The sequence below is a fragment of the Neolamprologus brichardi genome, chromosome 20 (assembly GCF_056152115.1).
Source record: "Neolamprologus brichardi isolate AB-2024 chromosome 20, ASM5615211v1, whole genome shotgun sequence".
NCBI classification, from domain to species: Eukaryota; Metazoa; Chordata; class Actinopteri; order Cichliformes; family Cichlidae; genus Neolamprologus; species Neolamprologus brichardi.
In genome coordinates this window covers 11,065,060-11,083,171 of record NC_142123.1, presented here as the reverse complement: position 1 = coordinate 11,083,171, position 18,112 = coordinate 11,065,060, and the positions used below count along the sequence as shown (strand labels likewise).

General features: G+C 43.9%; 1 protein-coding gene across 4 annotated transcripts in view; it reads left to right on the top strand.

Moving 5' to 3' along the window:
• agrn (agrin) overlaps positions 1–18,112 on the top strand; it is a 259,074-nt gene that overhangs the window by 90,944 nt on the left and 150,018 nt on the right. For 3 of the 4 annotated variants that reach the window (XM_087834376.1, XM_006785304.3, XM_087834375.1), the window contains exon 3: positions 9,996–10,028. In XM_087834376.1, the coding sequence (XP_087690502.1) occupies positions 9,996–10,028 (33 nt within the window). Of the gene's footprint in view, positions 1–3,417; positions 4,988–5,063; positions 5,626–9,995; positions 10,029–18,112 lie in introns of those variants that run through there. The other variant, XM_087834374.1, reaches the window with a different exon arrangement.

Here is an 18,112-nt window from a genome sequence, read left to right as displayed (position 1 = left end):
TTCTTTTCATCAACATCATTAACATGCTTATTTACAATGGACAGCAGGAAAGGATGATCTCTGATGCCATTAGTGAATGCAGCAGCTTCACTTTTGATAGCTCCTGCTTTGAAAAACGGGCAGAATCTCACTTTAATGGGATGTTGATGTATTCATCAACAGAGATGGGTTTATATTTCCTTTTTTTTCTACACAGCCTACCATACAAAACTGTTGCTGATGTGTTTAGTGTTAGAAATTTACACAAAGTTTTCCCCAAACACATCATTTGATGAAAGATTCAGCTGAAGACCTCATACGTATTTCATGATCCGGGATAGTTGTGTGCGAGTGAGCTCTGGAAACTATTTTCACCCGAGTCAGGCACAGAGCACGTAAAATAAGCCTCTAATGCCATCAAAATAGTTAAAATGACTTTGTTTTATGCATTCACTTTGGAGTCAATTCATTTCTAACAAAACTGCATTTTCTGGCTCGACTCGGTGCTTAGTCACCTGTACCGCCTTTGACAAATTGCTTTCTGTAAGCCTGTGCAGCAGCAGAAGTGTCGGCGATGCAGATTTGACGTTCGGTCCTTTAATGCTTCACATGACGGCTGCGTTTTGTTCTGCTTCAGACAAAGCGCGGTATGTAAGTCTTTACCTGCTCCTAACAAATTACATACAGTTAGAGTTTATGAGATGCGATCAGAAAGGGAAGAGATGCATAAAAATCGAAATCCCGGCTTGAAGGCGGCACTTCAGGTGAGGAGGGGAGACGAGAGGTGCTGGAGGACACGCATCTAGCATTGTAGCCCGATGCTCTTGGTGGTTTGTCTGGCCCATTTGATCCATTCCCTGAGCTTTGTGATCATCCTTTAGAGAATCGGTTAAACACACTAACACCTCCCACTTCTTCTTTCAAAGCACTTAGCCCATAGTGATAGTTTAACCTAGTGGTACTCAAAGTTTTTCAGGCCAGCTGCACTTCAGAAACCAAAAAAGTTCTTTCCTTACGCCTCTGCTATGATCAATTATTAACCGTTATTAAAAATAAAAAATAAGAGCATCACAAGACGCCATCGTGTCTATTTTTCACCTGGGTTTCCACACTGCATCTGCAGCGGCTCTTCGCCCCACAGATTGAGAATGTCTGCAGAGGTGCAAAAATATTACCATTTATGCTGTGAGCCTTAACCCCGTGGCTGTGCGGCTTCAGCGTAGCGTGTATGAGAAACAAAGATGATGCAAAAAAGACGAGAAATCTAGCCTTTTTCACTTTGATGCTTGTAAGTAAATCTCAAAAGAAATAGTGTCTTTTCTTGTCTCCCTTCAATTGAGATTTCTTTTTGGCCTTTGTGGGAAAAATTGTCATTCTGAGAGGGCCACAACTATTTTCACTTAGATCAATTATATGAGCACTGGCCAGCAAGAAGACCGGGATGCAGCCTGAGCTGCTCAGACCCACGTGCAAAAACTCAGTAAGCACACACACACACCTTGATGTAAGCGTAACTGTCAACCAGTTATTGAACATGACAAATCTTTCACCCTCTGCATAAAGATAATTCACACACGTGTGCATATCCGCACAGATATCAACTTTTACTTCTGCCAGACCATTAAGCAAGAGAGCAGCTCCTTCGGCTCCTTAATGGAAATTGCCATTTCAAAGCCTTCAGAGAGAGATGTTAACCTTGTGCGATACTTGTGGCATTAAAAATGGATCAAAGCAGCTGAGCTTTGATGTCAATGGAAGATTTTATTTGGGTCGTGGCATTAGAGCAAGGCGCTAGGCTGACTTCTTAGTGCCCTCTGCTGGGAGAATTTGGCATTTTACTCATGATCAAAAGTCTTGTGATGTTGTCAGGTTCCCATGCTTGTATTGTAAGAGTATTTTTTTAAGCTCTTGCTGCAATTCCCAGGTCTCCTACGATAAAGACAAAGTTATAAATGAAGGTGTAAACCGAGACAAAAGATTGTCAGAAAATTAGAAAACAGCTGTTGCCTCTTTCTTTTCACTCAGTCCATCAATCAGGTTTTGTAATGCTATATGAGAGCTGATATGGACTCGCTGGGGTGCTTCTAGGTGGGTGGCGTTGCTTGTTGATGATGGATTCAGGAGAGGGTGAGGTTGGAGGGGGGGTTGAACTTTTGACCCTCAGCAGGCAATTTTTTAAAAATCCAGCTCCCTCATATTAGAGCCTCCCCTCAAAAAGCTCAGCTTAAACCTGAGAAAGAGCAAACTGGCCAAAAATATAAAACCGACTTTGCGGGGGAAGCAAGATCACCAACCCCATGCGCGCGCTGTGTGTGTGTGTGTGTGTGTGTGTGAGAGAGAGAGTTGTGTAAGTTTGTAGACTAAAAACAGACAGAGGCAGAAAGACAGAAGGAGCTTTTTTACTATATGTATGTGTTACTTTCTGTCAGACAGAAGAGGGAATTGTGCGGATGCTCATGCACCATCAGTGTGTATGTGCCTGTGCACCCTTGTGTAAAGCGGTGAGGTGGTGGCGGTGGGGTGAGGAGCGAACTGCAAAGATGGAGATGGAGACACAGATAGAGAGAGTGAAAAAAAACCCCATAAATAATTGATGATAGACACCGCCTTGCATCTGCCGCCTGCTGCTGTTGAGTTACTTCAAAGTAGATATTGATGCAGGGTCTTGCTAAAACACAGGATAACCACCCATCCAGTCTGAACTCATTATAGCATTTAAAAAAAACCACACAGTTGTACGTTGCAGTTTAAAAGAGCAAAAATTACCTTCTGTGAAATAGAATAGCCTCAGATCATATTCATTTCTTACTTTCTTTTTAAAGAAACCCTTTCCTTGTTATCATGAAAGTCAGGGAAAAAAAGATCCAAGTGGGAATCTTAATTAATTGCATATAGTTAGCGTTAAATCGATGTGGAGTTTTTTCCCGGGCTTCTATCTGCGCTAGTTGTGCATATTGGTGACAAGTGGGTTAGGCTGTTTGGAGAGTGTTAATACATGATTGACTTTAATGTGTTTAAGTTTTGCTCCCTCCTCCCTCCGCGGGCCTATTTTCTCTCAGTTTGCCTCATTAAATCTTTGTGGAAATTCTCCAGCTCTTGTGGAAGAGACTTTCTTTTGACTACGCTATAAACAAATGGAGGAGTTGGTTGACATCTCCCAAGACTGTGGCCCTCTTTTGTTTTGCTGCTACACTGTTGCTGCCCCCCCACCTCACTCCCCCGCTTTGACAGGACTCGAGTACTACTCCCCGAAGCTTTTATTCTTGCTCATTTTCTTTTTCTTCAACCAACTAGGAGCCCTCCTCCCTTCTTGCCTTTGTTAAAGACAGCCCCTCATCTACACTCTCCCCCCCCCCCCCCACGTCTTTCTCTCCCCCCCCCTCTCTCTCTTTCTCACACCATCTCTCTCGCTCACTTATTATGTGCTCATCCGTTCTGCTGACTGAGGGCTGAGAGAGGCGTGCTCAGGAGGACACTGTTTGGAAAACCAGCGACATGTCGCTGCAGTTTCATCCACAAGAAAAAAAAAAACAGAAAGGTGGACAGAAGTGTAAGGAGCTGCTTTTCCCGTGGCCAACACTCCTCCTCCTTCCCGTGTACTTCCCTCTCGCGCTGTCTGTCTGCTGACTTCTCTCATTGACTCTCTCCTGCGTGCCTCAGTTGGCTGACTGAGTGCACTGACACCGGGACCACTACCTGCTGCCTGGGGATTAAGCGCGCTATGAATACCCGGAGCCTAATTTGTTGTTTTGGCTGCCAGTGAACGTTGGATACGCACGCAGGAGAAGCTGGAGCCACAGCCTTCTGGCCAGGACTCTCGGAGCGCCTCTGGACTGAGATATCCCAGAGAAAAAGAGGACTGGATGCTTGGGCAAGCGTATAAAAGAGAGGCAGCAAACACAAGAATGAGAGACAATGCTGGACAAGTTGTTTTTCTGAAAGGTAAAACAGCAGAAGCCAAATCAGCCTAATTCTTACAAGGGTCAGCGAGAGCCTTATCCTCTAATTATTTGGCTGGAATTTCTTTCACGGGCTTCTGACACAAGGAAATAATGCCCAGCAAATCCCCGCCTCGAGCGCCTCGTTTCATTCCCAACCACACAGAGGTTTTTTCTCCTTTTCTCTCTATGAGGTTTTTCATTCATAGCGTCGCTGGATTTTCTGTAGCTGCTTAGGAAGCAAACAGCTGTGGACTGACAGGTTGAGCAGGCGATCGCTCGCCTCTCTAACTTTTTCCCCTCCTCTCAGCCACTTCTTTTGACCTGCTTTTGGCCCCAGCTCTCCAGAAGGTTTAAAGGTGGGGGCAGCTGCTCTCCCCCCTCCATGCGACTCGATTGGAATAAAAGGGTATTGAACCAGCGAGGAGCGGCAGTCACGCAGGACAAGCGGGGGAGAGAAAACACAGACCATCTCCATATGGTTGAGTGAGAGGCAGCCAGCTGCCTTCTAACCATCCTCCAAATCACGCGGCGGAAGATGCAAGGTGCTCCGGTGATGATGTCAGATTTGGATGGGTTTGGTGTGCGGCGGACCGCACCGTAACCAGGCAAACAAGCTGTCCTGTGGATACAAAAAACATGTTGTGTGCAGTTTGAAGAGCAGTTGGGCTGATCATCGCTGATAAGAGCACTTATGCTCCGATATTTCAGCATGCAACAGCCACAAGGAAACTTAATGCGATCTGCAGCCATTGCCTCTTAGGGAAATACTCGTGATGATGTTTTCGGCGAGCGCCAGGCGTCGGCATTCGTTGTAAAGGCGTTTGACAAGAGAAGAAGAAGAAGAGGGGAGCACTCCTCCTTTGCTAATTATCAATCAGGGTCACAGCAAAGAAAAGATTCCTTCTGTGGATTTATCGTCTGTCTGCTCTGGAAGTTTTTCCCCTTTGGATATCTGACAATCCAAACGCACAGATTCCTGGTTTAGGTTGTACACCTCACAAGCGCACTAAACGCACATATTCAGCTACATTAATCACCACCCACTTAAATCCACACACGTTTGCTCTGTAAGTATAAATCACTCGAGAACACACACAAGCATACTTCCACATTAGAATCCCATTAGTTTGTTTTTTGTTCCAGCGGCCACAGGAGAATGGAGGTCGTGTGGACAGGTGGGGGGCTGTAGGAGTCCAACGTCCCCGTCCCTTCAGCCTGTCCTCTTCCCCAAATGGATGTTATTACCTCTAAAAATGTGCTGCTTGGAAACCGCTGAAAGCTTCCTGCTGCAATTCTCTGACAGAAACAGTCACCGGGTCTCTGCCACGGTGCACAGCTGGAACCACAACTGAAACAGCCACCATCTATTTTTTGTTGTTGTTGGGTTTTTTTTGCATTAAATTTCAGTTTATCTTCACCACCTGTCACCCCTAACCCACCGCCATCATTTTTTCCAACGGGTCTTTGGGCACCCCTCGCCGAGCTCCTCGTCCCGTCGTCTCCTCTACGCTGGAGGGGCGCGGGTCATTGGAGTGGAGCATGAGCGGGTGCCACTATCCCTCACCGCCGCCGCAAGAGCGGGACCGCAGGTACCAGCACAAAGTGTCGCTGGTGGTGCGCTACTTCATGATCCCCTGCAACATCTGTCTGATCCTGCTGGCCACATCGACGCTGGGCTTTGCCGTGCTCCTCTTCCTCAATAATTGTACGTTTGTTAATCTGAAGCACACAACTCAACTGTCTGCACTGTACTGCTTTCCACTGTAATGTACGGGTCACTGTTTGGCAGTAGACTTGTTGCCATAAGTGCTTTGCTACAGAATTGAGCTCAGAAGGAATGATTTACTTATTTATTTTTATTATTATTCCACATACTACCTCATTTTTGCATTAAATGTCCTTGTCAGAGGAAATGCCCCCTTCAAAATCACCTTTAACTCTCATGACAGCCTTATCTGCGCTTGAAGTAGGGACATCAAGACAGCTAAAGTCACAGCCCCCCCGCCGACCCCCCTTTGCTTGATTCGGTCTCTGCCGGCTTCTAAGACTGCTCCTATCTCCCCTCCAAAGCCTTGGCATTTACTTTGAACTGCGCAGTGAAGTATTAAATGGCGATTAAATGTCTTTGGTGGATTTTTTTTTTTTAAAGTATCTTTTGGCCCAGAAAACTCTGACCGCCGTCATCTCCTCACAATGTAAAATTCTCTTCTCTTAATCCACTGAAATAAAAGCAGCTCATTAAAAGCCCAAAGCATACAACTTGTAGGGCTGATCTGATGCTCAGCCAAGCCCATGACAGATAGGGGCTGATTTTCAGATCCAACAGTAGCAGGCGCATGACCGAAATAGACGTTCACCTGCCACCTTTTTTTTTTTTTTTTGCACCACCGGTAACACACGGGCAGGTTTTCCCCGCTTCAGTTTGTTAACGCAGCCTTATTCATTCTGCTCGCTCTCTCAGAGACTTGCACACTTCTATTTGCGAGTGCCCCGCCTGCTTAAACCGTGCTAAAGGTGAAATTTATTCAACTTTTCAAAGTGGGCCAATATTTATGCATGACTTGTTCCTCATAATCACCTGCAAATTATAATAAGTAAGCAAACGCGTTCAAGAAGTGCAACTGTAATAGTAATTTTAATACTGCCAAATGCGATTTAAAGTGCTATTTGAGAAACATTTTGAGGAGAAAGGCTTTTTTAATTCTCTCTGGCCTACGGTTGTGATTCCACCTGTTTCTGCTGGATTTCTCTTCTCTCTGTTATCAGGCTGGCAAATGTTCTCACATATACAAAGCAAAGACCTCGGTTGAGGATGCTTCTCCTCGCATTTGTCAAAGATTGTCTCCTTGTCATCTTTGCTGCTCGGTCCTCCTCTAACTCACGGGCATCAGTTACCAGGATGGGGATAGCTCATTTCTAACCTCGTTGTGTTCCCAAATCAATTCAAGCCAGACAGATTCTATTAGATTTAATACAAACTCAGTTAAACAAGCCAATCTTCACCTCTCAGATGACCGAGTGAAAAGAAATGTGCACTGGAGAAACTGATGAGCTGAAAGAGTCTCTATTATGCTGCCGAGAGCCCTCGCCATGTGGCCACAAGGACAGCTGGATGGGATTGTGATAGTGCTGGTAGTAGCAACGTGTGTGTGTATGTGTGTATGTGATTGGAGGAAGGGCGTGTAACCTCAGATTCGCAATTTCTGTTGTCGCCATATGGGGTGAAGCATGTTCGCACATACGCACACAGTTTGTAGCCCCCGCCCCTCCCAAATGCTTTTTTTCCCCCCCTGCCAACGCGGACACACACTCACTTCATCATTTGGTGTGACTATACATCAGCCAAAGCAAAGGGGAAGGTGACACACATGCAAAGATGTAGACACACACCTGTTCTGCACATGGCTAAATGTCACAGTCAGACACGTATTGATTTGCTGAAGATACAGGGTGAATGATGGCCGTGTTGTGACATTCACACAGGCACGGGAACTCACGCAGGCTTTGCGAGGCGCGAAGGGAGATGAAGATGGCTGATATGTTTATGGAGAGACCTTATCTTGTGCTTTCGCTATGGAAATGTGAAGAAATCGTTTAGCTTCCCCCCAGCATCTCAGATGGCTTTGTGCTACACCTTCTCTGTCGTCTTCTCTTATTCTCCGTGTGCGGTAATGCGCTTTTATTGGTGTGTGTTTGTTTCTTCTCGTTTAGACGTGCATACAAATGCAAGACAGGAAGCAGAGTCTGCATCTGTGCACCTTTACGGCTCTTAGCACAACTTCTTCTTCTGTATCATCCTCGTGCCAATTTCTGCTCCCCCCGTTTCATGTGTTTTCTTGAAATCCCCTCAGATAGAAATCAGCTACTGTCATGACTGACTAGGAAACAGCTTCACCAGACACTTCATTATTCACCTCTAGCACCAACATCGCCTCTCCTCTTCCCTCTCCTCATTTTTTCTCTTGCTCCCTCGCTGGCACACACACACACACACACACACACACACTTTCGCATTCTCCCCTGAAGCCCCGGCTGTTGACAAGCAATTTTAAGTGAGCCTAAATTTAAAACTCAGCTGTGTCTCGGGATGCCGACGTGGATCGCAGAAGTCCTGAGAAAAGGCTTCGGCGCATCGGTTGACATGGGCTCCGGAAAAATGTGTTAGCAGGGTAATTGATGTGATGTGTTTTATCTTCCTCATTATCCTTCACAGTGCAGAGGCATTGGAGACATGGCTGGGTGGTTGCACAGCCGTGTGTGTTGCTGTGTTTGTTCAGCGCAGGCAGCTCTGACAACTCACTGGGGCTTTGCTTAGTGAGTCAGACAGTTGAGTTGACTGCTGGAGTGCAGATGGTGGTTCAATTGGGCCGTGCTTGGACCGCCAGTACTTGGCCAGTCTTTGACCAGTGTATCATAATGCTCTTCGAGGAAAACACGAAGTTTTTTAAGGCAAAGATCGCTACTAATGGTAGTAATGGTGGTAATGACCTGTAGTGTTTCTGCTGCGCACACTTTACTCAGGCTCTCCGCTTAGCTAAATACATGTTTTGTTGACACATTCTGGTCATTTTTTACTTTTATCCTTTCATAAGTCTGAAAATAAGACACCATTCATGGTGAATTTACTAACGAACAATCTCCCTCTATCATATTTTGGAAGTTGAGTTGCTGCAGACTAACTAGCTCCAGTCTTTCCTGTCTGGCCGTCCACGATGTCTCTAGTTTAGTGGTTGTAGTGATGAAATCTGGGCACACACCACCTAGAACCTGCGGCAGGCGGAGAACAGAACAGCTGCTGTGGATTTGAATGTGCTCCACAGGATGAGGGTCTCAATGAATAGGCAGCTGATTGTGCTACTTTACTTATTATTATTATATCTAATAATTGTTTTAAGAAAGAGCATGTCTGCTTCCTTCTCTACACGTGTGCACGCGTAGCTCAGGACTGATCCTGTGTTATTTTTAATTGACATAGTATAACTCTGCCAGACGTGTCTTTACTTCACTTGTACCATATGTGTGTGCTGCCTGTATACTTGATTGTCCTCCGTTCACCACTTAAATGATCAGATGTTTAATCAGTTAGTCAATCCACAGAAAATTAATCTACCCCAGCATGAATAGGCCATTGTTTTGCATGCAAACTTTTTTTTCCTGGTTGTAGCCTCTAAAATCAGGAAATTGGCTGTTTAACATTGGAAATTACACATTTTGGGCTTGCAGACTGAACATCTCCTAAGGCTTTGGGAAATTGCTTTTTTCACTCCTTTTTTATTTTGGCTCCTAAACAAATTGATCATGTAATTGAAAAATAATCATGAGATTAAGCAACAATATAATAACAATTGTTAGTTTTAGCCGTGTTTCAGTTTTTAACAATAGCCCCTGTTTTTCCTGTCAAGTAATGTGGAACCAACCTCCATCAATCTTCATTATATATAAGGGTTTGTAATCAGTGCAAACGGCCTGGTCAAGTTTGCACTCATTTGCAAAGGATTCAGGTTACCTGAGAGTTTTTTTCCCCCTGTGAGTGATTTTCCACACTCAGTCATTTGACACCGCAGGTCTTGTTTTATGGTTCCCATGAAACAATGAGCCTTATGTCATGGTCTGCTGGGTTTTGACCAGGACAATGGTATGATGTCATTTGATGAATTAAGGGAAAACATTCTGATTTATTATGCATATAGCTGCATGAGGGCTGGTGGGGGTCCGAGGTATACTATGACATCAGTATTGTGTAATTTCACATCTTGTCTCATACTTTTGTCTGTCTTCTCAACTCTCATGTGCTCTAATATCAAAAGTCATGCAGCGGGGTACAGATCAGATAGACCATAGATGTAATGAATGACAATGATGATAGCGCTATCGCTGAAATGTACTTGTGTCGATTAGCTCAGCTGGATTCCTGTAGGACCCAGTCATTGCATTAGAATGTGTTAGATGAAAACGCCAAGCCCTGTCTCTTCTTTTTTTTGTAGCAACTCAATTTACTTCCTTTACTCCTGGGAAGTCGCTGAATCTCCCCAAAACTAAAAACCTATTTCTCTCTTTCTCTTTTATCTTTTTCAGACAACCCACTTCACTTCGCACCGACTGTTGATGGTAAGTCCTCAGTGGTTTCTCGCCGCTCGCCTTCGTTGACCGCTGGGTTTCTAGGGGGTGCCTGCGAATAATGACCGCAGACAGCAGATCCCTGCCTTTGAAGTGGGCAGCCGTCTGTGCCGCTTTGCCAGTTTTGGCTGCCCCGCTTTTTGTCTCTGCACTGTTGGTATGGCAGGCACGTGGCCAGGCCTGCTCTGTGCTTTGATGTAAGGAGGATCTTTTGATGACTTGATTTGATCTGCTCTGCATGGCCACTTGGGCTGACGTTCAATACCTGTTACCAAAGCACCATTCACATCTTTCTGATAAGGTCTAATAGGATGTACCCCTCCCTTTGCCGTGAGTAACGGAAGCTCTGCGCCGCACCATTTCCTCACCTTGTTATCCATATGTTCTCATCCAGCACATCTCTGGAATGAGTACAATATTTTTCAGCTGTTCCGAGTGCAGTAACATGAGCCATTAATTAAAAAAAGCAACAATTTAGTTCCAAAACAGTAGATCTCGGCACACTTTAATTGGAGAAAAACAGCTGGTTTTCGAGCTTCTATCATGAATATTTATCAGAGGCAGCACAGTGAGATAGTGTTTGATAGACTTTGATGTTTTGGGGGGGGGTTTGCTACACTGACAGATAGCCAGGGATGGACTCCTACTAGTTCTGAAGGTGTTGTATCATCCCGCTTGTGTGCAGGCTACAAAGCCGGAGGTTTTGAAGAGAGAAAACACGAAGAGAAAATGTTTCTAATGATCCCAAGGCTGGCTGATGCCGGGGACAAAAGGCCACAGTATGGGTTTGCTGAATCTGTTTCTGATAATTGCTCAATCACTCGCCCCATAGGCCGGCTTGTTTGGAAAAGCAGTTTGTGAAAGATGTCAGCTTAAAAAAAAATGCGTCAAATAAGAGGTGGTTTGTGATGAATGTAATTGTGAACAGCCTATTGTAGGGACAATAGAGTGCTCACTGTCAGTCCAAAATGGTTTCAACAAATAATTGTGCTTGATTGAAGCATTTCTCAACTCTGCCTCACCTCAGCACCTGAGGAGTACGTGCGCTGTGTAGTTTTCTTTTTTTTTTTATTCATCTTTTGTGCCTCATCACAAAACACTGGAGATTCAATTGCAGTCGGCACAGCTTACAGCAGCTATTTGTTTTTGTTTTAATGACAGATGAAATTGACTTGACAAATGATTATATCTTACAGAGAGTACTCTATTTGTCTGCTTTTCAAGCAAATATTGCCATAAAATTTGGCTTGCCGCTGGGAAAATGAGAAATAGTATGCAGGCACCGAAACAGCCCATTTCTGTCCTCCATTGAATTTTCCGTACAAAAGAAATAACGCCCTCCTTATCGATCGGGCCACTCATTTCCCATGTATTAAAGTTTTTGCTGTCTGAAGGGCACAGTTTGTTTCTGCACTAGTCAACCGTTTAAAAGCTGCTGCTAGCCCTTAATTACATTTCCAATAGTTCTGTAGGCTTTCCATCAGCAGCCTATGCTGTTTTAATATGCCAAGCAAAACAAAAAGCAAAGTCTCCAATCAGCAGGGTAAGCCTGCCCTGTGGGACCCAGTTTCTCTGGGTCATTTAACGCTGAAGAGATTAGCGAGACAATTAGAGTTGGCCCAAATACAGCAGTAGGCCACTTTTTGGAGACGTATGGTTTTAGTAGCAGTGGAGGGGTGATTTAGAAGATGCTGCAAACCAGCAGAGGGCTAATATAGCTCTGCCATTAGTCAAATCAGCTCCAAAAGGAACAAAGCTTGTTCTACTGAACTTGTCCTCGATGCCAAGGACGCTCAATCCGCCGCTCTCTCCAGTACTTAATTACAGGAAATCACAGAAAAGATACCAAGGAGCCTGCATTTTTAAACAGCCTAGTTTGTCTCTGAAAAGCCGTTTATGAGACGACCTTATTAGCGAGAGGAGATTCTGCAGAAAGTAAAGGAATTTGTTCTGCAAATTAGAGCGAGAGAATCTTGGGAGCTTACTGGGGGGGGGGAAATGCGGGTTCGGCACAACATAAGCAAAGCTCTCACGTGATATTTATGGCGTGCGCCACCCGCAAATAGCTGATGAGTCCTCCCCAATGAATGGCCTATAATCACCAGTCAAAAAAAGTGACAAAAGTCACAAAGCAGCCTTTAATTAGGCTCTTTCTTTGAAAGCTCAAAGCAGCAGTTGCTCGGCTCTGGCCATACTCATTATTGCCTGTCGCCTCCTGATAATAAGACAGTTGTTGCGTGTTTGGCCAAAGCTAAAAAGCTCATAGAATTTGCAGCTTGAGGGATTAATACTGGACTTTGGAAATTAGGGTTGAATGAGAGAAATTCTTGACGAATGAGGCTCTTGCCTCCCAGCTGTTAGCAACCACATGCAGAGAAAACAGAAAATGCTCATCCGCTTGTTAAGGACATGCAAAGGAGACACTGGTAATAATATATGTAGTCTCTGTTAAGACTTATGAAGGGTTTTTTTTTTAAGTTATGCCACTTGAACAAAATAGACTGTGTGTCAGAATGAGTGTTTCTCTGGAGATGTACCCTTCGTTTCCTCCTATTACAAGCTTAGGTAGCTGAACAAGGACCAAACAAGATTCAAAATAGGCCAGACCATCACTATAAAGGAGGTGTAATGGGAGAGTCGAGCCGCAGACAGTTCAGAGGTCTCCTGTGACTGCAGCCATGTTCAGCACCGCCTGCCTGGAAAGAGCCCATTCGCTGTGAATCTTCCATTTCACATTTGTCACTGACAGCTCTCTCCAGAGGATGCTCCTCACTGACAGTCAAAATAAACTCCTGGGCTGAAACGTGATTTGATCTAAGACGGTGGGACGCTTGTTAAAAAAAAGTGCCGGCGGGCTCACTTAGACTTTGTGAACACTACCCAGAACTGACACAACTGCTTTTCGGCTCTGCGAGAACAGTACAGTAACCAAGGGCTCCGCACCCATTACCCCCTCAGACACACACACACGACCCTCCTGTAATTTATTCTGGGAGCCTTTCCCTGTGTTCTTGACAGTAAGCCTGACTCAGAGAGAGGCAGAATTAATTATGACTCCTCGGCCTATCTTAATTAAATCTTTTCACATCACAGATTTTACACAACAGAGGCAAAGTATCTACCTCATCTTTTAGCCAGGGCGGGGCTGCCGGCTGAGAAAGTCTCACATCAAGATATCAAAGGTACACTGTAAAGTTGCCTCTCTAGGATTATAATTTAACAGAAGAGTTGTCATGTCCGGCTTTTAACAGGGCGCAGCTTGTTAGCTCGCTGTTGTTGAGGCTGCTGGGGAAAGCAAGCAGCCTTGACTTTATCTGCGGAAAGTTTGTTGCCCTTTAAAAGTACACAGACATCTCAAACTGCACAGCTGAACTCTGTAGCCTCGCTTCGGCCCACCCCGCTTCATGTCAGCAGGACTCAATAGATGCTTATGTGAGCAACAAGCAAGCAGAATATATTTTTTGATAAACACAGGTGAAAGACATCAGAATTAGCCGAATATCCTAAAACCCCCGCATCTAACCATTCATCATTGACAGCCTTCCCACACAGACCCGCCTCGACTCACCTCGGCTTCCCAGTATCGATCGACCAAGATGGGCTAGAAGCAGCCGTCCAAAGAGAGAAAAACAAAAATATTAGCCAGAGAGGCGAGAAATGAGTGGGCTGAAGCGGTAAAGCGCGGCGCTATTTTCTTTTGATTTCCTATGACACAGAGTAATTGTTGACACAGTTAGTGATGCTGGCACTCTTTGATATGTCCCCCAGCTGTTGGAGCAAACCTCACCGATTGTTGATGCAGGTTAGTCAGGGACCTTGGACCTTGTGAGGATCAGCAGTTCTTTGATGTGGATGTACATCACACTGAGCTATCTTTGGCTGTGATCTGAAAGCTTGTCAGCAAGCATCCCTGAAAGTAATGTCTGATTTAGAGGTTTCGATCTCTGATGGCTGCTCTGATTGTTGGAAAATAAATAGTAAAGGAAAGGATTAAATACAAAAGTATTCATGCCATATGGTCATCTAGTGTTTTGTTTTTTCTTTTTTTAAATGCACTCTTTGGCGCATGTAGCAATACAACTTAACACAGGTGTGGCAGCTTTCTTTGTTTTGCTCCAGAAGTCACGCGTTAAAATTCATCCAAACTATGCAGGCTTGAATTTGCTTATTATTTTCCCCCATTCTTTACGATGAAGTAGGCGATTTAAAAATCAGGCAGTAAAAGAGCAAACAAAACACATTTCCATTCTGCTCAGTCTCCAAAATGAAATCGAAGGAGTGACATTAGCAGGATAAACAAAACCCCATTGACTGTAAGAATCCATTGCAGCTAATTAATAGTTTCAAGCAGCTTATCGAAGCCCTTATCACTCAGCGTGGCAGTGCAGAGGGATGCTGAAAGCCCACCCTTCCTCAGCTCCATGTCATATTTTGAAAGTAATTAGCATGCAGAATTGGCTAATGTCACTTTAAATGAGCTCTCCGTGTTGGTCGCATGTTGACGGCGAACGTGGCTATTCAGCGGCAGTGAAAGGCCGCGCTGCTCGCTCGGTCTCATTAACACAGCAGCAAGTTATTTTAAATCGGGACGCAGTCAACGCTCCACTTTAAGCTGTGATGGGCAGGCGCTAATTTAATTGTTGGGTGGCAGTGTCAGAAAATAACCACATTGGTAAATGTAACCAATGCGACGAATTTCATTGTCAGGTTGTTAATTAGAGGAAAATAAGTGGCCCGGCACGTCGATGTGTTCTGGAGCAATATTGCGCAGTGATATCCTGCTATTAGCAGAGTCCTGCATCGCAATCAGCGTTTCCCTTATTAAGAAGTGCAAGTTAAAGGAGGCTTTTTGCTCAGGAGTTGACAATATCTGCACCGTTTGCACAGATACTGTATGTCTTAGTTTCCTGCAGAAGCTGTGTTTGCTGTGAGAGCCAGACATCTGCAGTTCACTGCTCGCTTTCTCTCTCTCTTGTTCTGTCAGACACACACGCACACACACAAACACACACACACACACACACACACACAGACACACACACACACAGACACACACAGACACACACACACACACACTCTCTCTCTCTCTCTCTCTCTCTCTCTCTCTCTCTCTCTTACTCTCTCCTGAACATTTCACCCTGTGCTTCTTGTTTTTCTTCACTCAGCCAGAAACATTGTTTACAGATTGCAGTTGAACTTCAGGATGTGTGCATGAACACACACACACACACACACACATTACAGAACCCCTAAGATCTGATTTTACACTTTGTATCAGCTTTTATCTGAGTGTCTGTGTATGTGCCATGGGAATGCCAGCGTGTGTGCGCTCTTCCTGTGTCTTGAGTTTGCATTTTGAGTTTGTTGTGCGTCTGTTCCTTGGGGGCTCGTTCACAGGGAGTGCTGGAAACTATCCATTGTGAACATCCCACCCTCCGTGTGACCCTGAAACACAAACGCATGATGACAAACACTAGCTCACACCTACACATGGTTTTAAAATGTGGTGAACTGAACAACAATCTCATATTGTAAGTAAAAAGTGTTGGTAGTTTGTTTACCTTCTGTGTAAGTAGATTTATTGAAAGGTCACACAAACAGCGGGTTGCTCTTTGCCTACATTTGTTGTCATCACTGCTTTTCATTTGACGTCCTGGCCTGGAACCCTTGACATCAACCAGATTGCGTGTGTGTTAGTGTGTGTTGAATGCATGTGTTCTGCTCTACTGGATACAATTAAAACACATTGACGCATGGGCCAGCAACATGTCACTGACACCATTTTACGCACTGCAATTTTTTTTTCACAGTACACAGCCAAACACGCACACAGAAGTGGGAATTTCATCTAGATGTGTGTGTGTGTGTGTGTGTGTGTGTGTGTGTGTGTGTGTGTGTGTGTGTGTGTGTGTGTGTTGGAGGCTCTGTACAGCATGTTGATCGCTGCCCTCTCAGTGAGCTTTAATAAGATTTATGATAGCAGGGAGTGCAACAGCGGGAAGAAGATATTGAGACAGAGAGAGAAACAAAGAGAAAAAGACTAAATCACTTGAATCATTTGAATGCTACTGTTCAGTTCTTTCTCATTGTGTGGAGAAAATCATGGATACACACACACACACAAATGCTGTAGCAGGGGAGTAAAGGAAGGCGACATATTATACTGCATGTTATATTCTGACATTGCAGCCAGAGGCAGGGCAGTGGGTAAAAAAAATAGAAGAGAATAAAACATTTCAGTGTTTGCCCTCTTGTTAAAGTTTAAAATAGCATTTCTATGCATTTATAGAGGATTTATGCATCTCATATGTATTTATACATGTATGCTTTGGGAATGCTGAATTGGGATGGCTGGATTTGCCCTTCGCTGGTCACATAGAGCCTACACCATCTTGTACGAGGCAAGAATAATAGCAAAGCTGACTTTTGAGGGGTATTTATACTTTTGTATGGTTGCATGAGTCAGACATAAAAGTCTTTGCATACAACTTTAATTTACTGGACGTTATTTTGCACGTGAGCCACGTTTTTGAATGAAAAACATTTTTCCCTAATGAACTGCCTACTCAGAACTTTGCAGCATTGCTCAGGGCTGAACACAAAGCGCCACGTAAATGACATTGATGGATGATACCGCATATTAAATGCGTAATATAAATTAAATTTGTTGCTTCGACATCTTAAGATAGCATTGTGATGGATTTCAGATTTAATGGTATGTCACTTGCACAAAAAACAGCCAATTGTAGATGATTCTACAACTTGAAAGTTGAAAAATCAACAATATTAGCAACAATGCTTTCAGATTTTTAGATATCAAATAGCTTCTAGTGAGGAATTTTACTGTTTCATACGCTCAACAGAGTCATAAATTGCAGACCTGAGCTTGAAGATTAAACACATGGGTATGGAAACGTGGCTAAGTGTCAATATACATGTTGGGTCAGTTGGGTAATTTCTATACATTAAAATAATTACAATACCTCACCCTGTTTCTTAGCCATACACCTATGTGTCAGCACAAAGAAGCACAAATAAAGTGTGCTTTGTGTTCTGACAACTTCACATTCGCCCACTGGTGCATTTCCATAATGAGAGAGAGAAAGAACGAATAAAGAAATAGAACAAAGAATTGTGGATAATTTGAACACTTTAGCTGTTGTGTTTAGTCTTCGAACGAAAGAAAGATTGAAGTTATTCTGTGTTTGCTGATTATAGTAAATGAGCATGTAAGCCTCGAAATGTGTAATTTGTTTATTTGAATAGGTTTTATGTTGGGCGAACAGTCATATTTCTGCACTCACGCGCTGTGACGAGCACGGAAAAACAAAAAGTTCTTTGAAAAATGTCAGAGGTTTCCAATAATAACCAACAGGCGTGCTGGTGTGTGTCTGTATGTCTGCACTCATTCAGTTTTGCTTGTTTATCCACTAGAGTTTCATGCACCCTAGTGCTCTCTGTAACTCCATAATTAGGGGTTGTTGTCACTAAAGGCAAACACTGTCTGTGTATGTGTGTTTGCGACCGTGTGTGCTGTGTGTGCTATTTGAGCTTGAGGACATTGCTTCATTTGCAGTAAATGGATGGTTGCCCCGACTCCATTTAAGGTCAGAATTAAGTGTTGTGCAGAAGAAGAAAAAAAGAAGATCTTAAATATATATTGAGACTCAAAAAACTTTTTCTCTATTAAACTGTGAAACGGGTGGTAAGCTAGGTTTTTTTAAAGAGGGGATTTAACTAATTTTTCTCATTGGCTGATAGTTGTACTCTAAGACTGTATACAGAAATGGACACAGACTCACAAGTGACCATATTTGGATGAGAGGGCGCAGTTATTAGCTGATGCTAGCAAGTTTAGTCACACAGATTAATGTCAGATTAAACATCATTAATCATCACGCAGATTGAGACAAGGCTACTGTAAATATGAGAGAAGTTTTTGGTATAGTGCTACATACTGTTTTGCAACCATTTTAATGCTAATGACCGATAGCAACGTCTAGCTACCACTGGCCAATCGGTGGTGGAATACACACTTTTACCTTTGAACGAGTGCTTGCTGCGGGCATGGGGTC